Source organism: Zootoca vivipara, chromosome 4, assembly GCF_965207765.1.
Source record: "Zootoca vivipara chromosome 4, rZooViv2.hap1.1, whole genome shotgun sequence".
NCBI classification, from domain to species: Eukaryota; Metazoa; Chordata; class Lepidosauria; order Squamata; family Lacertidae; genus Zootoca; species Zootoca vivipara.
The window spans coordinates 41,453,927-41,479,416 of record NC_142587.1 but is presented as its reverse complement, the minus strand read 5'-3'; the positions used below and the strand labels follow the sequence as shown (position 1 = coordinate 41,479,416).

Sequence of the window (25,490 nt, the reverse complement as noted above, 5' to 3'; positions counted from 1 at the left end):
GTTTATGTAGTAAATAAATAATGTGATTTGGGTTTGTCGTCCCCCCCCCCCGAAAATAGGGCACTAAGAACTTATTCCCAGTCAGCTCTACCCTGCTACACAAATAGTAACTGTAAAGGGAGTGGGTCAGAAAGCATTGCCACACCTATCTATAGAATATTGTGTTCAAAATGTTTCATATACCGTATGTTACCTTAGTAATCTTTACAAAAACAGAGAAGACAGTATTAAATACTCATGTACTGCAGAAGACAGGATTGCCTAAGGTCACCCATTAAGTTGATGGTGTTTGGATGAGATTCGGCTCAAAGATCATAGAATTTTAACACACTGCCATGCAGGAATCTGTTGAAGCATCCATGACAGGTGGCTGTTAGGCACTACACTACACCAGTTCCCAATGATACACCATGAAGTCTAGAAGCTGAGAGTTAACACTGCACAACACATACCTGAATTGGTGGGCAGAAGCAGTCATATCAAGGCTTTGTGAGATCTTATCTAAGAGAAAAAACTGGAACATGGAAGGAGGCTATCTTTAAGTATAATACATTCAAAATATGGGAAATAGCAAGGTGTATCAGTGTCTAGTTTTTGGAAATATGAAGACATTGGTCATCAGTTCCTTTTATGGAAAGCAGAAGTCATGTGAAATATATAACTTTATGATGAATGAATTCAATCTGTGCCAGCTGAAAGATTAATCTGAGATCAGGCTTTGAGGAAAATTCAGCGAGTTCTTTACAATCCTTTGCATGCAACTCAAGTAACCTTGCATCACAACAGGAACAACCGCACCATGGAGCCTAGAGATGCATGTTATGCCAGGTGCACCCCTATTTAACAATGTACAACGTGGGCTACACTAAACATATAAACCCATGATACTATTGCATTCACTTCCACATTCCGCTTCAAAATATAGTAGTACACTCAAAGCTCATATGAATTTCCTATATCACCTTAAGAAAAGCTTCTTTATGTTCCCTTTCCCCACTTTCTTTCGTAGCTATTTTCTGACCTCCCATTTTGTTGCTGACAATCACTATTCAGCGACAGGTCACCCTACGTTACAACTGATAGAAATACGAACTTTTATTTAGAAACATTGCATTATAGTCAATCAACCCAAAAAACTCAACCTCATTTCAATTTAATGGGCTGTATTAAGGGCTTTCCATGTTCACTCAAACTCCCAAATGCCAGAAAACCATAGCTGTTAAGGGGCATGAGCTAAACAGATGCATTCTTTCAGCAGTACTGATATAGGATCCTAACCTGTGGTTAGTTCCAATGTCACCACTACCTTGGAGCTGGATGCCTGACAGTGACAGAGGGGGGGGGGGTGAACCGAAGTCCCAGACCTGTCTGTTTACTGGAACAAACACATGGGAGTCTCTATGCATCTGAAGAAATCATGCTGAAGCTTACATTTGAGGTTACAAGTACCTGACCAGCAACCCACACAAAACTAGACTTCAAAAGGACCTGAGATCACCCATTCAGCTTCATGACTGAGAGGGGATCTGAATCTTGGTATCCCAGGTCTAGTCGAACACTCTGTCACACTGGCTCCCTTTATCAATTCTATCTAGTGTATGTTTTGGAAAGGCGTTTGTCTGTCTGTTCTGTATGGATTCAAACATATCTCTATATATCATCACCAAAGCCGACACAAAGGTTCTTGAGATGGGGTGAATACATTGTCTGGTAAAAACAGCATAGCTGTGTGACAATGCACACAAACACTACAAAACAAGGTGGGTATTTGTAGTCAATCTCAAGAGCAAGTACTTTATGCTACAGATTGAATATTTTTTATTAACAAAAATGATGTTTTTCTTAAAGGATTAATCTCTCAAGGAGCGGTAAGGCGATTTGAGAAGTTATACATTAGCCTTTGTACTTTTCCAACTGTTATGGACTGAACTTGGTGGCTATATTTAATTTTTTAAAAGAAATTAATGCCTAAATAACATATCCATTTTTAAATGGGGACCATATGCCACTCTGTCATGAGATTCAGTTATAGAAGCTATAAAGTGTACATGCCGGATACAGATCACCCACTTACAGCCACGCACTTCATAACAAACTCCTCTAAAACCATACATATTTCATTGAAAGCTCAGGGTAACACTTCAAAAATGAACCAGCTAAACAAACTTCCAGTAGCACTTGACAGAGCTACACCTATTCTTCCCATTTCCAAAGCAGTACAGAATTAATTACCAGTTCTATGGATCTATTGTAAGTATAATAGACTAAAGAGCTATCACAGACACATTTATTGTAAAAGCACAATCCCAAGAGTGTCTAGTAGAGGGCCAAAACGATTAACACAAATGCTTTGTCAGATCAAAGATAAAACCTGCACCACCCAATTGAGGGATGAATTAGAACAGTGGGTTATCTTTCAAATTAACCAGGGCAGTTAGTGAGGAAAATTTCATGAAAGTGTAATTCTTAGCCTTTGTGAATCCACACAGCAGGCATTCTGCCAGCTGACAAGATGATGAAATTTTCATGCTTAAAAAAGCCTTCTTCGTTCCCCAATTTAGATTAGCTAGTATTTCTTTCTTTTTTCTATTTGTTCTTCTGCAGAAATTGTTTAAAACCTAGATCAATCTTTCAAAAGAATAATGCAACCAAAAGAAAGAATAAAATCTTAGGATGTCATCCCTTTTTTAAAAAAAAAGCTTAATATGTGTACAGATTAAAAAATGAAAAGTTAAAATTATTTGGAATGGTGGGGGGGATATTTAAGGAATTTATTACTGGAGAAGCCAAATAGTAAAAAAAAAGGGGGGGGGGAATAGTAAGACTTGCTATTGTTTAAGTAGAATATGTTTGCTAAAACAATGAAAATGTTACTAGATCACAGATAATTTTCCAAGCAAATACAATCTTGCAGTTTTCAATCAACACCATGGTATGGCTCAACTTTTTTATACCTACCACCCACTAATGCATCTTTCTTGATGGTAAAATTTCCTTACTGCCCACCAGTGCTCGATGGAAGGAGGATTCAGCTTGTGCCGTAGAACCCCCTACCGCCCACCTAGGATCCTGAAACGCCCACTAGTGGGCAATAGGGACCAGGTTGACAACCCCTGCCCTAATGCCTTGGCTTTTAGTAAGTACTTCAAAATAGCAAGTATGAGTGAACAATATGAACTGCATTGTCCAACTAAATCAAATCAAATAATCATACAGTCAAGGAGGAACTAAACAGGACAGCTGGGGTGAGGTGAGGTGGAGATGTCACACTCCTTTGAGTGTGCAACCTGAGATACAGGAACAGAGTGTTTTAATCACCTAGCTCTAGGAGGTGCCAAACTTTGGTCTCCACAGAACCCCTACGTGGTACTGATACTATGAACACTATGAAGAAGTAAAGAACTATCACCAAGCAGTTTCAAAGAATCAAAGCACTTCAAATATATGCACAACTTTTACAAAGGTCCAATACAGATAACTCCCCTCAACCTTGCTGCTATATGTGGTAGAGGAGAGAGACTGTGCCTTCCTACCCCACCTAAGCACATAAGCTATACCAGCTGCTTACATGTGGGCATGGCATTTGAATATGACATGCATGTAAAAACAAAACAGAACCCAACGTATGGATGCCTGAACATTACAAACAATATAGGGCTAACTATATGATCTGGGCTTTTGTGCATTCATTTTATTAAAATGTTACATTCACAGGTACACAAATACTTGTCTCAAAGTTGGGGAAATAATGCAAAGTGGGTAAGAACATAAAATATCATATAAGCCTGAGCAAAATTATTAATGTATTGTGCAGCTGTGTCAACACACACTGAAACAATATCTAAAATATATCAAGATTCTAACAAATATTTTTCAATGGAACTTTGTTCTCACCATTAGTTTCAACCACTCCAGTATCTTTTACCAAAAAAAGAAAAAAATGTTTCCTAACAAACATATGAATGAAACCAGTAATAAAAAATTCAGCAAGCCAAGTCCCAAACCTACTGCTGGAGCTACTGTGCAGTTGCACAATATTTGCAAGAGTTGTAACTCAGGAATACACATTTTTAAAGAGTGCTGCTGATAATAGTATTTCTGCACTCCACATTTCCATGCTTCTTCTTTTCCAGAGATAGAACATGGGGAGGCAGCTGAAATGTGAAGCTGTCCCTAATGGCTAGTTCCTCTGCAGTAGTCACCCTCTCTCTCCATTTTCATACTGCTGCTCCAAAAAGATACGGAGTTGGTATAGATAGCCACTATTTGCACCCAGGAGTTTTCCATCAGCAAAAAGTAATTGGTTGGTCCTCTTTCACCCTACCAGCATTTTAATCTGTGTTAGAGAGACTAAATCAGAAGTTACCTGGAACCCTAGTGAAACTGTCAACAAGGATGCTTGTAAGCTTCTATGAGAGAAGAGAAAGGTCAAAATCTTTACACAGCAGCTAGGAATAAGAGCTGAGATGGAAGAAGGGTGTATGTGTGGATAATCCAACAAAGTGCAACCAATATTTAACCAAAGGTCTCAATGTGTGTTGAACCAAACTTGCTTTCAGTGGAGTAATTTGCAAAAATCTTTTCAAATTATCATATTGACATACAAATAATAAGGCCATTAAAATGTGTGGAGCTCTGACACCGTGGGGTAGCATCTAATACAGTGGTACCTTGGTTTACAACCATCCTCCGTTCTGGAGGTCCGTTTGTAAACCAAAACAGGTTGTAACCCAAGGCACGCTTTCGCCAATGGGGCCTCCAAAAAAAATATTTCTTCCTAATTCCAAAATAATAATAATAATGGGTTGTAATCCAAAAAAAGGTTGCAAACCAGGACACGCACTTCTGGGTTTGACGTGTTTGTAATCCAAAACGTATGCAAACCAAGACGTATGCAAGCCAAGATACCACTGTATACAAATTGTTGCCTCATTCCTAAAAATAATATGAACAAACATTTCTAAAAAGTTAGGAAATGTCCTAATTTAAAACACTTTATCACAATTTGGTGTTCTCACTGGATTTATATTGTTCTTTAAATACAAACCAGATTCCGCTGCTTAAAATAATAGTTGGTTTTCATGATTAAACTTTAATACTAATCACGGAAAGAACAAAGGCCTGTGAAATCAGTTTAGAGCCATTCATGTGAGTAGTCCTCAGAAAACCCTATTCCTAATTATATGATTTTGAGTTGCTTAAATGTGAAATACTTACATTCAAAAGAAGCAATCCCTGATCTGAATTTACAGCTCTCACAGAAATACACATTAGAATGCCTACACAGTGCAAACACTGAAGTTAAAGGATTCCTTTCCCCAACCCTTCTGAATTAGTACAAACACAGTCCGATAACAAGGCCAAGCAAATTCTCTCATATGATTTGCAAATGTTTGGATCTAAAGAAATTGGTATATACAACCGTATCCAAAGGAAGTTGCTTAAGCAATTACCTGGTTCAGATATGAGAAACCGGTTTAAGAAACCAAAATATCTTCAACTCAAGTAAGAAACATGAGAAGGAAGAGGTGAGAGTATGTCAGCACACAGGTAATTCCTGGTTCAGTAAACCATGGTTTTATAGGATCAAGAAGTTGGTGTCTGAACTGGGCCAGGATCAGGACAGGAAGGGGTGTTGCTCATATGAGGGACTAAATATAAACTTAAAGAACACAGTTACTCACACTGTAGTACTTTTTAATATGGCTTCTTATATCCAGGTTTAGCTTGTTGTTAATTTGCATTATGTACATTAGAGGAGATTCACGACAGTCTTTTTGGCTACACTGTCGCAAGCTGGCTTCGATCATCAGGCCCTACAGATTTAAAAGACCAAAAATCAGTATGAACAACAGCTTTGCAAAAGGTCCTGTGCAAGTGTAAAGTTCAAAGACAGACATTCTAAGCCAAAGTGGTATTCTTGTCCTAGTATTCTTGTTGTGGTTCTGACTGCACGGTCAGGATCTTACATGCCGCAGCAGAATTAATGTCTCACTGGAAGATTTACAACCTTTTTTAGCCGAACAGAATTTTCAGTCTGTCTCACAGATAAAAGCAAACTAATAAATTTCTCATTATGGAGAAATGCACTGAAGAGCAGTCAAGTTTCATACCTCCACCCCCCTTTCTATTACTGCTTAAAAATCTGTACTTCTGTGATCCAAGCAACCACTCCCGCACTAACAACATTAAGCAATTCCAGGTGGAAGAGATTGCAGAGCTTGACATCCGCTCTTCTTACACTTAGCCCATCTGTAAGTTGTCAAGCCCCCATGCAATTAACTATCTTATTTACAGCTGTAATGAAACAAAGTCAAGGATTTACCAAGTATTACTGATCTGTGCCTGCCTTTTCCTCTCGCTTGCTTCCAAGAACTGCTTTGTTTTGATTCAAGGAACACAGAACATCTGCTGTTTGTCCAAATTAACTTAAAATAATTACTTTTAATTTAGATACAGAATTTATTTGCTTTAACTCTCAAGGTTTTCACTTCTCCACAGCCTGCTAATTTGCCAATAACTAGTACATGCATAACATTGCAATAGAGTTAAATAGTTGGCTCTGATTCAAGTTCTGATCCAAGGTCACAGATAGATTTTTTGGCAGCACTCCTTGACAGGAATGTACCCGATGACTTTTTATGTCTGATGTACGAAGACAGCAGGAAAGATAACACAGAAGAAACTTCTATATAAAAGGGAAGAGGGATGTAAAAATACAAAACAGAAACTTCAAAAAAAAATGTTCTCTTCCAATTAGCTTGATTTAGGGTAACCAAATGACACTGAATAGGCCTTATTAAGTAAGCAGTTCTAAGATGCTACACATGTGTAACACTTTGAAAAAGCACATGAGAATAGTATGGAAAACTGGATTTGACATTAACATACAATTGCCCCTTATGGAAACTTAGAAAAATAATTGACTCATTTCCTTCTTTTACATTCTCCTATACAGAGAATTTGTTCTCAAAATATAAATATCAGAATACTAACCGAACCATCAAAGACATTGTCATAAATGTTCTCTGTCCCACATTTTGGGCAAGGAAACTTGAATCTTTCACAGTCTTTATATTTCTCTTCATCAGTGAGCTGAACTGGCCCTCCAAACAAAACATCATTCTCCTCATCTTTATGATAATGGTGAGAGACTCTGAACTGTGAGGGATCCAGACCTGGTAATAAGAAATATAAATTCAAAGTCCGAAGAAAGCAATTCATCTAAGTTGATACAGCTTCAAATAGGAATTACAAACTGTAAAATCCAAAGGAAGACTGAATCCTAAGGAAAAGGTGCTTTAAAAAGAGAGAGAATAGAATACGTTTTCCCATTTTAAACTTAAGATGAAGAGCTGAGTAACATGAAGAAATTACTTATCTTTTCACCCAAAATTGCTTTATAAATAAAACAAGCACAATGCATTATCTACCATGGGGAGTATGCAATAGAACATTTTGTTTACGAAGATGCTACTCCTAGAGAACAGCTTTATTGCTATTTTCTTAAGTTACACAGAGAATATTTGAATAAAATTGTGCATCTTTATTAGGAAAGTCTTTAAACCAGAATGGCATCATTAAAATGAAAGGGAGAATATAAAAACTCCATTAAAAGAAACCCGGTTGTACTGCTATTACCCACTCCTTCAAGACTGTACACAACTGCCAAGTCAGACTTCAATGCAGTGGTCGATTTCATTTTGGCTCAGTGGTTAACAGCATGTAGGTTTCAATCTAATGCAGTTGTTAAAATTCAGCAGCAGTATTTAAAAAGTGAGAACTGAAGACAAAAAAAGCACTTTTGGTTACCAGAACACAGAAAGTTTGGGAAATATGAACAACAATTTATTATTGTACTAATGTGTTTTGTATTTAGAGATGTATTTTAAACAGCCAGTCAGGATCAAAGATAAAGGTAACTAATTTAACAGACAAGGATACAGAATAAGAATTTGGTTGAGTGTCATTATAGTTGTTAAGCAATAGGTACGTCACCTTCAGGAGCGACCAAAAAAAAAAGTATTGCAAGAACGCTCACGTCATGAGAGCTTGCTTACTTATTTTATTTAAAACTTCCATTTGTAATAGGGAGAGAGTTGAATTTATCATTACTAATGAAGAATTAAAAGGAATGCCTTTTGCAGCTCATAAGGAATATTAACACTGACACACGGCACTCCCTTGACAGACAGGGCATTTATTTTAGCTTAATTAATTTGGATAGGGATTAAAGGGTTTTGACAAAATTAATTCTAGTTTGAATTTTAAAAATGTAAGATTGGTGAAACAACATTTCAACAACCTGCTCCTTAAAAAAAGAGTGTTCAGTGCTCTACTACTACTTCATCCATTCACTATGACCTCAAGCCACATACTACCTTCGTTGGAGCAGTCCAAAGGTACCACTATCACTTCTGATACTATTCTGGTTGATGGATTGAAGTCTGAAACGGATGCCCATTTTAGCTACTTAATGTTTTAGAAAGTCATTATCATTAAAATATTTTATAACTGGGATGCTTGACAAACAGCATTTTCAGCAATTGAAAATAAATTCTGATTATCTCCCTAAGAGAGCAAGCTTACAAAAAGAGTTTATTTGTAACGTAGGGGTACTAAAGGAAAACTTACTGAATACCATTTTCTATCGTAATATTTTGCACTCTTAGAATTTATTAGAAAGGGGGGGCTCTTAAAATATATTTAAGTAGTAATATTGAATAGAATTCCCCCCTTCATGCTGTAGCATGGATAACCTTACTGAATAATATCAGAAAATATATATATTCGAATTAGAGATACAGTACAAAAACAAAGAGGTATAAGTAAGCCATCTGTCTTCGTTTATGAGAAGTTGAGATACAGTTTGTGTGAATCAGAGCTCTACTGATGTCAATGGAGCTCATCAATAGGAATTTGCACCAACCTTCATTTTAGCATTAATAATTATTTTGTCTGGAAACAACATAACCAACTGTGGTCCTGATTCAAGCCCACAGCAAACCAAGCAAATAAAGAGGTATAATTTTAAGGACACCAAAGTAAATACCTAGATTAATAATATTGTATTTTGTTCCACAGACAATTACTTTGGTTCAAGTAATCCACTTTCAGCATTAAGTTACAGAAATAAAAATAAAACAAAACTAACGATCAGTAAATTTCATGGAAGCAATACATCTTACCATCAGAGTTCTTTAAAAAAAAAGGAAAAGAAACCCCAAGACTTGTTTGAATGAATCTCTCTTGCTTATGAGTTAACCTGTCAAAATTAATTATGAATTATTTTTTTCATATACAGGCTTTTAATTCACTTAGGATCCCCCAAATTAAGTAGAGAGGTAGAAGAATCTTAGATCACAAACTCATCTTTTACTTTAAAAGCCATTACGTTCTATTAACAGCAGGAATAGTCTAACAAGCTTTCATATGATCATGCCTTGGGGAAAAGTGTAAAAAATTAAATTTCAGTTAATAAGTACGATAATAATAATACTCAGGTTAAATGTAATTTTTATGTTTAAAGGAAATATTTTGTAAAGAGTAAAGTTTCCATTTGCAGGGTGATTATTTCAAAATTAGTTATTTTAATAAACAAGCTAATACAAAAAAACACTCTTCCCCAGTCTTACATGAGAGCTATGCAAGTTTAAAAGTTAATCACCCTGCAGCATAACTCATTAAAGCTTTTGAAAAATAGAAGGGAAATAGTGTCTAGTGCTGCCACCTAGAGGCTTCCAACCTGAATCTCTTTTTGAAAAACAGTTGTATAGTACTTTATAGCCCTGTTTGGTTAACAGTTAGACCACAAAGATTTAACTCTGCAAACATTTTTCACTAACAATAGTTTCGCCCCACTATATTAAATGGGGCTTACTTCTGAGTAGACATCATAGGATTACACTGTAGATTATATTTACTTGGCTAAAAATGGAAGGTCAATAAAGTTAGGCCGTGGATTACAGTCGTACTGAGCCATACAAAACAATGAAACAAAACATGTTAAGGCTATGCCAGGGATCGTTTGTGTTTTCTCTGCTCACGGGTGGGGAAGAGCAAAGCAGGAAAGATCAGTGAGCTTACAGTAAATCATTAATTACGATTTGCAATGATGTGCAAACTGTGCCTACGTATTCTTGAAATGCTGAATCCTAATCTTGGTCCGAAGAATTTTCTAACATTATTATTTATAATTGCTATTAATCATTTCCCCCTTTAATTTATGCACTGCCTTTCCTGAGGATGTGTGCGGGTGGGTCGGAATAATGAAAAATTAACACCCTAAAATTTTCTGAACAGAGCTTACCTTGAGAATAAGTAATACCAACAGGCCTTGCTACCACTCCCTATGGGAAGTACAAAGCTGCACTTGGATCAAGACAAAAACAATGTACTATTGTTTTGTATTTTATTTTGTAATTTACTTTTGGCTGCCTCGAGCATTATTTGGTGAAAGACAAATTAAGTAAGCATACAAACAGCCATGCATTGGACCAACACTATCACTAGCAGTTGGAGAGTAAGATAAGGTTAAAGCATATGAAAACATTGATTCAAATAGTAGTAACTCTGCTGAAGGTGGTGGTAGCTGTGGACAACAGGGCTTGATTCTAAGTTGGCACAGAAATTGGGTCAGGACTGGTCCAATGCCATAGTCCATCTGCAATGAGACCAGCTGGGGATCCAGTGGGTTTTGGGATAGCCCCACCATGCGAACACTCTGTTTGGGGCTGTCTGCTGGTTGGGATACCACAAGAAGAGGTGGGGGGTTGCCAGTGGCTAGCCAGCTCAGTTGGCAGAGCTGAGGGGCACCTCAGCTCAATACAAGTCCCCTACAGCGCATCGTGCACAGGTTGGATTGCTCTGCCATACACTAATTACTAATAAGTGGTAAACGGGTGGTGCTGTGGTCTAAACCACAGAGCCTAGGGTTTGCCAATCAGAAAGTCGGCGGTTCGAATCCCTGCAACGGGGTGAGCTCCCGTTGCTCGGTCCCAGCTCCTGCCCACCTAGCAGTTCGAAAGCACGTCCAAGTGCAAGTAGATAAATAGGTACCGCTCCGGCGGGAAGGTAAACGGCATTTCCGTGCGCTGCTCTGGTTTCGCCAGAAGCGGCTTGGTCATGCTTGCCACATGACCTGGAAGCTGTCTGTGGACAAATGCCGGCCCCCTCGGCCTATAGAGCGAGGTGAGCGCCACAACCCCAGAGTCGTCCGCAACTGAACTTAACGGTTAGGAGTCTCTTTACCTTTAATCGCAAAGTAATTACTGAACTGCAATACTAACCTAGCCATCCTGCAATAAGGACAGAATCAATTCCATCTATGGGTTCACAAATACGAGCCACTACTGGATGGATCTGTTGCGACAGATAGTACTGAGTGTCAATAGCAAGATTTGTTTGTTTTTTCAGTTGTTCTGGGGCATATGCTCTCTGGCTAGCACTCAGATTTGATCCATCCTATACAAAGAAGAAGCAAAAAAGAAATGTTTATTGGTTTTCTTTAGTTACGTATACCTTTCTAAGTTCATATTGGGCACACAAGGTATCGCTAACAGTATTTACCGCACCGATAAGCTTTTTATTAAATCAAAATGAATCTGAACATTTTTACCTGGCAGATAATATATGACACGGTATCTCCAGCTTTCAGCTTTCTACCCTCTTGAGAATTTACCCACAGGGCAACATGGACATGAGGCAGACTTTTTTTGTCTGGGTAGTCCTGGGGATCCTTTGTCAATGCCTATATATACATATCAAAGAAAAGGGATACAGAGGGGGGAAATTGCTGGTGAAACTACTGCAAAATTCATCAGCATTTGAAATAGCATAAATATTAGGTTCTGTATCTATGGCTTTCCATAAACTGGCTTGTAAAATGAGATTATTTATTTTTACCTGGGCATTTCCTTCCCAGTTGCCATCTTGGGCAACAAACCTCATGAAGGATAGCAATGCAGACAGAGATTCAGAATGATGTCAAGAAGCTAAGGAGCAGATCCATCCCTTCTATCTTGGCTCAAATAATGGCTCCCTCACTCAGAAGAGATAAATGATGTCATTGATAAAAAATAAATTGATAGGGAGAATGGGTAAAGTCGGATTCCTTCGGGAAACTTGGAAGGAGAGGAATTAAAGTCAAGTTAAAATATATACTACATGATAGAAAGGGAATGGCCAAGTCAAAGAGGGTGCTTTTAAAATGGATGGCACAGATTCATGAACGGTCTATCAAGAGCTCTCCATCAGTCATTACAGCAAAACAGAATCTCCATGGTCAGACCAAATAACAAATGTTGGGGACTTACAACAAAGGAGAGTACTGCTTTCAGATCTTGTTTGTAATGTTTAACCAACTTTATACATACCTGTTCCTCTTTCTGTTCAAACATGCCCCTACCTACAGGGGTTGAGAAAAATGCTTGACCTGCTCAGAAATATATTGACCAAAATAAAGGGTGGGAAACCTGTCGTCTTCCAAATGCTGTTAGGACTCCAAATCCCATCAGCCCAAGCCACCATGACCAGCGGTCAGAGATGATGTCAGCTGGAGGGCTACAGGTTCCCTAACTCTTATTTAAACTACTTATGCTTGAAATATGGGTTTATGAAAAGCCACATGCTGAGAAAGGGTGGCATTCCCTACTGTAAGCCTTAGTTCAGTTTGGAGGGGAGCAAAAAGATCTGAGGGAAAGATTTAAGTACAAGTTCTGCATACTCTAGACAAATCTTGCCTTCCTCTCTGATTAAAACTTAGATTTTCTTTTTACTTTCTTTGTTCCTGTCAGAATTTTAAAATGTTTTAAGAAATACTCTCTGCAATTGCTAAAAAATCAGCTACCATGCACACACAAAAATGGACACCAGGAGAGAACGGAACACATTCAAACAAATTCAGGCATAACAGTAAAAAACAACAACAACTATTTACCTTGTTGATTTCAAATTGTTTTACTGGAACGCTGCCATTTGCCACATTTTCTCCAATTTGGATTAACCTCCTCTGAATGTTTTCTACAATTGCATCTCGGGGTTGGTCAGAAAGAATCTGACCAATTATATAGCTGTAAGGAAAGTTTAGGCACGTGAGAAAACACGTTTTTGAGAAATACACAGTATGCACCTGCAGCACACTATGTTCCTCAGAAATTACAGGAAGAGTATTTTCCAATTACTTTTGTGTAGATATAAACAATTTATTCAGGTGGAATACCAGGCTACCACCACAATTTTAAACTAGTTCCATGGGCTGCACACTACCAATCCAAACATTAGTAATAATTAAGCTAACATTTATTTTCCTACTAAGCATTTTCCAAAATGCAAGTGTCAAGTTATTCAAAAGGTTAACCACTATACCACACCACAGATTATCAAGGAGCTAAGCGGGGGTAGGGGCAGGCTCCCCTTATCTTCTATCATGGAGGGAATACTGCTGAAAACATTACCTGGATGGGGGCAGAACTAACAGTCCCTCCTTAATTCCCTACCACTGAGCTTTTCCTCTTGTACCCAAACGTCAGGATGACCTGTATAAGAAAGCTACCTGCTACTTTTAGTAAGGCAATTCTAATTAAAGGTGCTATGACAGGCATCCCCAAACTTCGGCCCTCCAGATGTTTTGGACTACAATTCCCATCTTCCCCGACCACTGGTCCTGTTAGCTAGGGATCATGGGAGTTGTAGGTCAAAACATCTGGAGGGCCGCAGTTTGGGGATGCCTGTGCTATGAGTAGTGTGAACTCAAAATTTAGGGGATTTCTGAATTAAATAACAGTCCCAATTTGGAGGTGCTAAGACAGCAAAACACTATTGCTTTCCTCCTTAGAAAAGGGTGAATTTGATAAAGTGTGACTCCCTCCTGGCGCCTCTAAAACCTTTATTTCATTAACAGTGTGTTATATCCAATTATGTTGCTCGGCTGATGGTAAGGCTTCCATCAGAGGAACGGGGAAGAAAGCCTATTTCAGTAACCTCTGCCCCTGATAAACACAACCCTCCATAGCAGATTTTGAGGAGGAGGAGAGGTGCAGAGGCTACACGGAGATCTGGGAATCGCTGGAAATTGCTTTCCTCCCTATCCTGCCAAAGGAAGCCTTACCATCAGCCAAGCACCACCACTGGATGCAAACCAACATTTTTCTATTTAAAAGCAGCTGTGAATTGTAGATAACAGCAAAATCTAAGATGGGGGGGAGGTGTGTGCATGCGTGCGCGCACACACACACACCACATATTTGCAAACACACAGACACAAACACATCACTTTTCCCAGAGTCTTTTCTGCCTAACAGGAAAAGGCAGGAACAAAACTTAGACCAGGAAAGATGGCAAACACACATTATCTATTCATATTTTGCTAGATTATATTCTGCATTTTCTCAAAGGAAATCAGGACATTGTACCTATGTCCTTTCCCATTTCACTTGACATTAACCACTCCATCATGCTGCTTCTTATTTTACTATGAGGTCAAGCATTTAAACCTTGCTTCTAAATAAGCGTGCTTAAGATCGTAGCCTTTGGGACAGAATTATGATACAGAGTGTTGTCACTTGCTTTGGGTAAACAGTTAGTGGATCTACACAGCAGCCATGGTGAGTGATCTAAGAAAGTAACTTACTTTCCGGTCTCTTTTGCAAGATCACACCAATCTCTTCGCACAATGTCCAGTCCTTTAAGCTCTTGCTTGGTAACGTATTTTCCATCCCCTGTTGGCTCCACGACCAAAGCAGCGTATTTTTTCTTTTTCAGCAATAAAAGAGACTTAAAGACTCCATCAATATCAATCTCCAACAACTTGTACAGCTTGTTCACTTCACTTTTTATCTGAAAATAAATGAAGCAAAATATATATATATGAATAAAATCACTTTCTTTACTACAGAGAAAAATACTTTGGAAACTGAGGTAGCACTATATATGTGAGTGCCATTTGCCACAATTTCATAGTGATAGCAAACCTCAGGCTGTACAGAGCTTAAAGTACTCTTAGTCCTATTTACTACAGAATCGTTAAAACAATAACATCTCTCTCTCTCTCTCACACACACACACACACACACTGCTAATAGTCCCATGTTCCACCACTTCAAGAGTATCTGCCAGTAAGGCTATTAACAGTGACAATGAAAATGTTGTCACAGTGTGCAGCAGTTGGGGGGGGGGGAATGAATTCCATACTACTAACCAAGGGATGGAGTTTTGAGAAAGTGCTATGAGCGCCAGTCACCAAAGGTCTACTGTGTGAAACAAAACAAAAAATGGCTGCCACATTGAAAAGGGCCTCAAGAGGCAAGACCACAAAATAATGTGGGTATGCCCTCCCCATCAGCTGTCCATGCAAAAAAAGGCACCCACACCAGCCGCCACCACGTTCTCTCACAAAGGGCAGCTCACTGCACCGCTCCTCTGTTCGGAAGGGAAGGGAGGGCTGGGTGTCCAAGACTGGCGTCCGATGAAATGTGTGCAAGCAGGAACTGAACAGGAAGAGCAAATGATCTCTTGTGCATTGTGGAATTTTGAGGGGATGTTTGCCGAGAACTTTCGCAGACAACATAGGTAGTATGGGGAGGCACACTGGTGGTGCCGCTACTACATTGGAAACTCGTTCCCTCCCCCTGCTCTATCTTCTCCCCCAACCTTATACTGTATACATTAAAGGTCTCACATTGAATATAACTGAGCTATAAAATGGTTTTCTGCAGGAATGACTGCAGTAGAAATAAATGTGGCTTTCGGGGCATCTACCACTGGCACCTTCAGTAGCTACACAGTGTTCCATCAGCAGAGATTAAACCATATTTGTTAAGTAAATGATCTTACAGAAAGATGGATTTACCGACCCTGCCTTCCATATCTTTTTTAAAATCCAGGAAAGGTAACCTTAGGCTTAGAAGGCCCTTGAAATAAAACTGTTGCGGCCTCCTTGGGAAGCATAGGGGATAGGGTTCTGAAATAGGTTGTAAAGTACACATTTGCTAACAGTGTGGAGAAAATATCTGCCCAAAATAGAAAGAAAATATATTCCCGGTTGGCAGAGTCAAGAAATTAGTTGTTTAAAAGCCCCGAGTCCAACCCACAGAAGCAATCCCCAAAGTGGTGGTTTTGGAAACCACCTTTGCCAATGCTCCCAAAGATGGTATTAAAATCATGGTTTTGTGTGATTGCACCCATGGTGCTTCCGGTGTGGAGCAAATGGCAGCAGCAGAGGATGAGGACCAGGGAGAAGAAAGGCTGTTTGAAGAGGAGCTTCAAGTTTAGAACCTACAGCCCTTGCTTATGCTTGGGCTTGGCTTTGCCCATAGGAGTGTGCCTAGGATCTACCATCTTCCCCCAAAGGCACAGCCCCCTTCCCACCTGTTAAGAACAACAAGGACAAGCACCCACCACATGAACTGGGATCTTCAATGAGGTTTGGTAAGACTTATGGGATTGATAAGAGTTAACCCCCGTTGTTTGACACAAAACTGGGTTTAATGAGAAAACATTTCCCTGTGGGTTTTTGCCTCGAGTGCATCTAGAGGATGCTGGTCTCAGTCTCTTCCTAACTAAGAGCTGGCATTTTCAGCAACCCAGAGCTTCTGGGTACTTGGGAGGACGGCAGTCCCATAGCATTCACCCTTGCCAGTCCTATAAGGAGCAGGAGGGGAAGGAGTTGGGATGACGCTGGAGTTCTCCTTGCACTTGGCACTGTTGCACCTGTCCCTACTAACCAGCATTAGAAACTCAGAAAGCTGCTTTATGTGGAAGTCAGAACATGGGCCCACCCAGCTCAGTCCTGTCTCCATGGACTGGCATGGCAACATCTCCAAGTTGCTGCCTTAGCCCTACACAGAGACACCAGGAATTGAACCTGGAACCTTTTGCATGCAAAGGTTTGCTGCAGCCGTCTAGAAAGTCTCCCTGCAGCTCTTTCCCTTGCCTTGCTGCTTGTCTAACAGGATTGTCCCAACTCTGACAAACAGGCAGGTCAGCCACACCAGCTGTGGTCCGGTGCTTGCTAAATGCCTTAGCCTGCGAAAAGATCAAAGCTTGGAATTCTGAGCTATCAGGAGCTCTGCACAACCTACTGCTCTGTGAGCTGTCTGGGTGAGCAGGGTTGCCTTTCCCTTGGGGGTCTGGATCATGTGTAAATCCAGGTGCGAAGTGTCATCCTGATGTTAAATAATACCCCCCAGGAGCCATACAACTTTGCCCCCAGGAGCCACAAGATTTTAATTAAAAATAAACAGATAAACAAAACATGGTTACCAAATTAATGTAGTCATAAATAAAATAAGACACCAGCTGTCTTTAGCATAGAAGCATTTGATCACATGATCTAGAGGGTATTCAGAGGGTCTGTCTCTATCCGCTAGAGAGTGAGAGGGATCTATTAATCAAAAGAATATGGGGACAATAGTTTTCCCTCTTAACAGAATATTCCATATATGACAACATTTGGCTTGCCTTTCTAACAGAAATGGTATACAGACATCCCAAGATGTGCTATGTGAAATTAAGAAAACTAGTACATTACTAAGTTATTAAACAAAATATCAACCTTATATGTACCTTGCAAAGCATATGTTAAGAAAATATATCCTTGTGGGAAGCCATTAACAGGCCATACTACAGCAATTCAAATTATGCTAAATGCTGAAAATTATTTAAAAGTAGGGTTGGAAACGTCATTGTGGGGGAAAAGGCAAGCATGGATCAACAATTTGAGATACACTGGCATATGTTAAAACAAAAGTTTTAGAAAGAAGCATTTTCATAAACATTCTCTGTCAACTACCAAGTATTAAGCTTGCAGGTGCTAACAAGGTTGCTGTTCACTAGTTGTACTTAACAAGGATTCTTAGCAATATAAAACTGCAACAAAGAAATGGATGGTGCTACAACAAAGCTTAAAATTATTTTACCTTGTTCCCCATTTTAAAGACTTCTTCCAAGTTGGTAATGTTTGTGTTTATCATAATGGAGTCTGTATCACCATAAATCACTTCCAGGTTCATCTAGGGAGGGGATAAGAAAAGTAACACATATTACACACCATTGTTTGGACACTGAAAACTGACATGTCAAAAATCTAACATAACATCTTTGACAAGAGGAACAGAAAGTAGCTGAGATCCAGTACCGAGGGCCTTCTGGTGGTTCCCTCGTTGCAAGAAGCCAAGTTGCAGGGGACCAGGCAGAGGGCCTTTTCGGTGGTGGTGCTCGCCCTGTGGAACGCTCTCCCATCAGATGTCAAAGAGAAAAACAGTTACCAGATTTTTAGAAGACATCTGAAGGTAGCCCTGTTTAGGGAGACTTTTAATGTTTATTATTTTATTTTATTTTATTTTTCTGTTGGAAGCCGCCCAGAGTGGCTGGGGAAACCTAGCCAGATGGGCGGGGTATAAATAATATGTTGTTGTTCTTCTTCTTCTTGTTGCTATCATAAATATGTACATGATAGCTACAGAAAGTATATATGGTTTGTGGTACATGTGAAGCAACCCACTACAGAAAGACAAATAATAAGACACAAACACACAACCCAGCGAGTACAGAGCATGCTGAGTGGATATAGAATTCTGATAAATGGTTGAGAGGAACCCCAAAACTGGGAGGGAAGAGTAGGAATGGAATGTCTAGAAATCTGAACAGTAACATTTTATTGCAAGTCCTCTTTGTAGCCATTGTACTGACATTGGGTCTGTTCACACAAAATATTATTTGTCTTTTTATAGTGGGTTGCTTCACATGTACCAAAAACCATTGTTCATGGTACATGGAATGAGCCCTGTACTTGAGCGTACCCTCCTTCCCATGTACACTGTGTTTAATTAGCTAGCTCAGGGGTCCCCAAACTAAGGTTGAGGGGCCGGATGCGGCCCAATTGCCTTCTAAATCCGGTCTGGGAATCAGCATGTTTTTACATGAGTAGAATGTGTCCTTTTATTTAAAATGCAGCTCTGGGTTATTTGAGCTATCTCCTAATAGCACAGTCTGCTATTACATCTTAATGGGACAACTGGTTTGTATTTGCCATGTAGGATTCTTTGCAGGGCAGGCACAAGAGACTTTGTAATTTTGTGAAGCCATTGCCCCTGGCCTGTATCCAATGCTGCGTGTGCAGAATTCTACTCACACAATGAGACTTCCTCTTCTGCTCTTCGCCTAACAGGCTCTCAAAATCTGCTCTGGAGGGTCCTCCAACCCTCTGGACCAGATTTTGAGGATGTGCAAGAGGGGGAGGGGAAAGTTTCACTGAGCAAGCAGAGGTCTGCTGAAACAGCAGTGTTAAATACAACCCCCCGTTTTACACCTCATGTGTCAGAGGGCCTGGTATGGCTACTCTAGAGTAACGACTCCAGCATGGTCTTTTAAGGTTTTTATTAAGTGCTGATTATTTACAGTGTTCAGAGCAGTAAAAATGCATCCTTAAGGTGAGGTGTCTGAACTCCCGAATGGCGATTGGCGCGTTTTCTTCCAGCACCACAGCTTTGGCAGACCCAACCTCTTCCCCCTACGTTTGCGTCGCAATTCGGGAGTTGGGGGAATTGGCCTCCCCCCTGTGCGTCCTACTTCCTGTCCCACCTGCGGCCTGGGCTCCACAACCTTGCCTGAGCCTCGGACACCACTTCCTGACTCTCCGCTGGAGGCAGAGCTCTCCTTACTCTCTCCCGCGCTTGGGGATGGGCTGGAACTTAAGATGGGAGGGACTTCCCTGTATCCCTCGTCCCTCACATCCATCCCCCTCCCAGGCTCCTCTCCCCCCCTTCCTAGTGGCTCTCCGCTTGCTGGGGACGAGTGAAACCCCAAGAAGTCTGTGGCATCCGAGCCTGTGGGTGTAAAAATTTCCCCCCAATCCTGCGATCTTTCTCCTTCCCCCTGAGAAGACGGGAATCCCAAGAAGTCAGTGGCGTCAGAGCTGGTGGGAGTAAAAATGTTCTGCCAGTCCTCTCCTGCCTCTGACGTCGTTGACCTCGGTGAAACCCACACCTCTTCTTCCGTGTCCTCAAATTCCGCTTCCCATCTCCATGGAGAGCTGCTGCCTGCTATCCCTTCCTCCTGCCCCTCCCCCTCTCCCTCCCTTTCCATGTGCCAGGGCTTGGGCCTGTGGGGGAACAGGGCGTGGAACTCTTCCACTAAAAATTCCTCAGGTACTTCTGTGGCCGGTATCCACTCATTGTGGGACGGCGGAGTGTCCTCCCATGCTATCAGGTACTCCAGTCCTCTCACCCCTCTCCTTGAGTCTAAAATCTCAGTTGCCTCATTGAGCTGTCGGGCGTCTCCCGTCTCCCCCCCTCCCTCTGGAGGCTGATCGCTGTCCCTGAACCTGGTACTTTCCCTGTACGGCGACAGCAGCGATCTATGAAACACTGGGTGCACTCTCATGTCCTCCGGCAGTGCTAGCCTGAAGGCTACCGGGTTGACCTGTTGCGTGACCATGAAGGGGCCCAGCCTCCTGGGTGCTAACTTCTTGCATCGCCCCCTGGTGGGAAGACCTTCCGAGGATAACCAAACCTTGTCCCCCACCCTGATGACCTCTCCCGGTCGCCTGTGGCGATCTGCCCCCTTCTTGTACGCTTCCTTGGCCCTCTCCAAGTGTTCTCTGAGCTGCTGGTGCACCGTCTCCAGGTCCTCTGCCCAATCCTCTGCCTGTGGGCCCTCTTCCTCCTCCTCCCCCTCCCTCTCCGGGAAAGATCTGAGGTCGCGCCCGTAGTTGGCCTTAAAGGGCGACACCCCTGTGGAGACGTGCACCGCATTGTTGTAGGCAAATTCTGCCAGTGGCAGGCGATCCACCCAGTCCGTTTGCCTCTGGCTGACGTAACATCTCAGGTACTGCTGCAGAATGGCGTTGACCCGCTCCGCCTGTCCATTGGTTTGCGGGTGCCTAGCCGTCGACAAGCTGACCTCCACCTGCAGGAGGTTCATGAGCCGCCGCCAGAACCTGGAAACAAATTGGCGGCCACAATCCGAAATAACCCTTAAAGGCAATCCATGCAGTCTGAATACGTGGTCAACAAACAGTTTGGCCGTCTCTTCTGCCGAGACCGCCCTGGCACACGGTATAAAATGGCACATTTTGGACATGAGGTCCACCACCACCAACACTGCGGTCTTGCCCCTGGACGACGGCAGGTCTGTGATGAAGTCCATGGACACTACTTCCCACGGCCTGTGCGGTGTGGCTAAGGGCTCCAGCAAACCAGCTGGTGGCGCTCTGACCACCTTTGCTCGCTGGCAGGTGTCACATCCCCTTACATAATCCCGAACATCCTCCCGCACCCCTGGCCACCAGAAGTGTCTCATGACTAGGTGAGTGGTTTTGTCCCTTCCAAAATGACCCGCCGTTGGGTTGTCGTGCATCTGCTTGAGGGCCTTACCTCTCAGCTGTTTGGTTGGCAGGTACAGGGCTCCCTTGTAAAAAAGCAAACCCCTCCTTTCCTCAAAGTCTTTGGCCTGCTCCCCCCCCCTCTCAGTTCTCTGAAGATGCGGGTGGCAAATTCATCAGCTGCTGTCAGTGCTGTGAGTTCTGCCTCGCTCACCACTGTTGCTCCGCAGGACCATGCTGATGGGGGGAAAATATGCCTGGGTGCCGGTGGCAACTCCTCCTCCATGTACTCTGGCTTGCGGGAGAGGGCATCCGCCCTGACATTCTGCTCTCCCGGGATGTAGTGGATGGAGAAGTTGAAGTTCGAGAAGAACTCTGCCCACCGTATCTGCCGCTGGTTGAGCACCCTGGCAGTTCTCCAGAACTCCAGGTTCTTGTGGTCTGTGCACACCTGGATGGGGTGCTTGGCGCCCACCAGGAAGTGTCGCCAATGCTGGAACGCAGCGTGGATCGCGAGAAGTTCCCTGTCAAACACTGTGTAGTTGCGTTCCGGCTGGGTCAGCTTCCTGGAGAAGAAGGCACAGGGTCTCCACTCTCTGTTGGCGTCCAGTTGCAACAGAATCGCTCCCAGAGCCTTGTCCGAAGCATCTGTCTCCAGGCGTAGGGGCGCATCCTGCACCACGTGGAACAGGTGCTGGTCTGAAGCGAATACCCTCTTGAGGCTTTCGAACGCTGCTTGCGCCTCTGGTGTCCACCGGAACTTCTGCTTGCCTCTCAGGCAGTCGGTGATAGGAGCCGTGACGCGAGAGAAGTTCTTGATGAACTTCCTGTAGAAGTTCGCGAAGCCTAGTAGGCGTTGGGCATCTTTGCGCGCCCTGGGGCTGTGCCAGTCCAGGATGGCCTGCACCTTGTCCTTGTCCATCGCCAGCCCCTTGTCTGACAGCTTGTAGCCTAGGAAGTCCACTTCTTTGGTGTGAAACTTGCACTTCTCCAGCTTCACATACAGGTGGTTGTCCTTCAGGCGCTGCAACACCTCCCTGACATCCTTCACATGCTGCACTGGGTCATTGGAGTAGATAAGGATGTCATCCAGAAAGACCAAGCAGTTCTTGAAGAGGAGGGACCCCAGGACGTGGTGCATGAAGGCCTGGAAGCATGCTGAGCCCCCTTGCAACCCGAAGGGCATCACCAGATATTCAAAAGAGCCCAGAGGCGTGAACATCGTGGTTTTCCATTCATCACCCTCCCGGATCCTAATCAAGTTGTACGCCCCTCTTAGGTCGAGCTTGGTGAAGATCTTGCCCCTGCGTGCCGCTGTCAGGAGATCATCCACTCTGGGCATGGGGAAAGCCATTGGCTCTGTCACCGAATTCAGCCGTCTAAAATCCACCACCAGACGGCGCTGTTGCGTGTCTTTCTTGTCCACCCAGAATACCGGGCTGCCCCCTGCTGCCTTGCTTTCTCTGATGAACCCCCGCTTGAGGTTCTTGTCGATGAAAGCGCGCAGATCCTCCAGTTCCTGATCTGACATGGCGTACAGCTTGGCTGGGGGTATAGTTGCCCCTGGCACCAGGTTGATCTGGCAGTCAAAAGGCCTGTGTGGGGGTAGGTGGTCGGACTCCGCTTCGCTGAAGACCTCCTGCAGGTCCCAGTACGGCTTGGGTATTGCCTCACCCCCCTTGACGTGCATGGTGGCCACCGTGGCTATCGGAGGCCCCTCCCCTGGTTGGTGCTGCATGCAATGTTCCAGACAAAAGTCCGATCCAAAAGTGATGCATCTCTGGTGCCAACTTATGGAGGGGTCGTGGCGCATCAGCCAGCTCATGCCCAAGACGATGGGGGGGTCTGAGATGGTTGTGACGTTGAAAGCCAGTGTCTCTGAGTGCCTTCCCACCGTCATTCTCATGGGGGGGGTTTGATGCGTGATGGCCCCTCCCAGCAGCTCTCTGCCGTCAATGGTGGCCACGTGCAGGGGAAAATCCAGCTGCAGAAGTTGGATCTGGTGCTCTTCCGCAAAGTTTCTCGAGAAGAAGTTGGCTGAGGCACCACTGTCAATTAAGGCGAGGACTGTCAGGGGATAGCCATTTGGGAGCGTGAGCGTGACTTCTAGAACCACTCCTGCTCTGGGAGGGGTGGGCTGGCTGTGCTCCTCTCTGTGCGGGTGGGCGGGCGGGGGCTGTTGTCTGCTGACTGTGCCTGGCCGCTCCCCCTTGTCTCCTGCAGCCAGGCTGTCTCGTTTCCCTGCTGTGGTGCTGCGTCAGCTGGGGAAGGTACAACCGTTCCCGCCTTTCCTTGCCACTCTCTGCGATGAGGGCAGTCTCTGACGCGATGCCTGGGGGAGTTGCAGAGAAAGCAATTCCCGCCTCTTCCCTCCTTGCGTCTTGGCGCCGCCGGGTTTTGAAAAGCCCGCGCGCGCGCTCCTCCGATCTCCATCGGTTCCGGCTCTGGGCTTGGCCTGGGCGGGTGTGGGGGCGGGCCCTGGGGTGGGGTTTGGTGATGTGGTCTGTCCTGGGAGCGTGGGAACCAAGGTTTTGCTGCGCGCGTCGCTTGTTTGTCATTCCATCTGGATTCCTGTCTCACCCCCACCGCTAGTGCCGCTTTGCTTAACTCATCCATAGTTCGCGGTTTGGGACCTCTTGCCAGCTCATCCTTAACGTCTGCGTGCAAACCCATGTAGAAGGCTGATTTCACTGGCTCACTTTGCAGATCCCACCCCAGTTTGTGCACCAGCATGGTGAATCTCGCCCAGTAGTCCCTAACTGTCGATTTTCCTTGTGTTAAGTTATGAAGCTCCTCTTTAGTGGCCTCCATTTCACTGTCACTAGCGTACATTATTTTTAAAGCTTCTAGAAATAATTTTGCGTTCTTCATGCAAGGATTTTTTTGCGCGATGAGCGGTCTTACCCATTCTCGGGCGGCCCCCGTCAAATGCTCTATGATAAAGGAGACTCTGTGCGCGTCATCTGGGAATTCTGCTGCATGCAATTCCAGCGCATAATTTATTTCTGTCTCGAATCCTAGGTACTCCCTAGGGTCGCCGCTAAACTTGGTGACTAGGCTCTGTCCCCTTCTCACTTGGACTAGCTGCGGCTGGGGCACCCCCCCACCTCTAGCGGCTTTCTCCTCTTCCAACTTCTTCTGTAGGTCCAAAACCATCACCCTTAGCTGTTTCTCAGTCTCCTCTTTTGTCCTCACCTGGTCCACCAGCTTGTTCAGCTCCTCCTGCGCCCCTCGCGCTTCCTCCTGAGCGGCATGCAATTGCTGCTGTGCGTGCGCTGTGAGGTTCTGCAGCTCCTGCTTCGCTGCTTCGGCCTCCAGCCTCCAATGCTCAGCCTCTTGAGCGCTCATCGCTGCACTCCAAAGTAGCCAAAAAAAAGATTCGGGAGTTGCTGTCAGAGGGCCTGGTATGGCTACTCTAGAGTAACGACTCCAGCATGGTCTTTTAAGGTTTTTATTAAGTGCTGATTATTTACAGTGTTCAGAGCAGTAAAAATGCATCCTTAAGGTGAGGTGTCTGAACTCCCGAATGGCGATTGGCGCGTTTTCTTCCAGCACCACAGCTTTGGCAGACCCAACCTCTTCCCCCTACGTTTGCGTCGCAATTCGGGAGTTGGGGGAATTGGCCTCCCCCCTGTGCGTCCTACTTCCTGTCCCACCTGCGGCCTGGGCTCCACAACCTTGCCTGAGCCTCGGACACCACTTCCTGACTCTCCGCTGGAGGCAGAGCTCTCCTTACTCTCTCCCGCGCTTGGGGATGGGCTGGAACTTAAGATGGGAGGGACTTCCCTGTATCCCTCGTCCCTCACATCATGCTAACACACTGCATGACAAAAGTGAAAAGTAGAACCAAAAGGCGCTTTCTACCTGCATAACTTCTGCAAATAGAATACTATTGCAGTACTGTTTGCACCAACTCACATGCAAGTGTTCACAGAACACCACAAGCAGTTATTTTCTTTCTTCTCACAGATCCTTTGATTCTACCCATAGAAAATATTGTATTCCTACACTACAATACAGAGAGGAAGGGAGTGGGGGTACCGGTATCAGTCCTCAAAAAAGGACATTAGAACACATAGTTACTGGCCTATGACTGAACTCTAATTAGCACTGTTACTAATTTGTCCAAAATACTCATACATAGGCTTCAAGCGGGGATTAGATCACATCT

At 43.4% G+C, this 25,490-nt stretch overlaps 1 protein-coding gene across 2 annotated transcripts in view; it reads right to left on the bottom strand.

The window, feature by feature from the left end:
* Positions 1-25,490, bottom strand: part of POLA1 (DNA polymerase alpha 1, catalytic subunit) — a 186,394-nt gene that overhangs the window by 98,756 nt on the left and 62,148 nt on the right. For both annotated transcript variants that reach the window (XM_088668719.1, XM_035116609.3), the window contains exons 28-34: positions 17,916-18,008; positions 14,630-14,835; positions 12,938-13,070; positions 11,618-11,749; positions 11,289-11,463; positions 6,997-7,178; positions 5,685-5,816 (exon numbers count right to left, since the gene is read on the bottom strand). In XM_088668719.1, the coding sequence (XP_088524845.1) occupies positions 5,685-5,816; positions 6,997-7,178; positions 11,289-11,463; positions 11,618-11,749; positions 12,938-13,070; positions 14,630-14,835; positions 17,916-18,008 (1,053 nt within the window). The remainder of the gene's footprint in view (positions 1-5,684; positions 5,817-6,996; positions 7,179-11,288; positions 11,464-11,617; positions 11,750-12,937; positions 13,071-14,629; positions 14,836-17,915; positions 18,009-25,490) is intronic.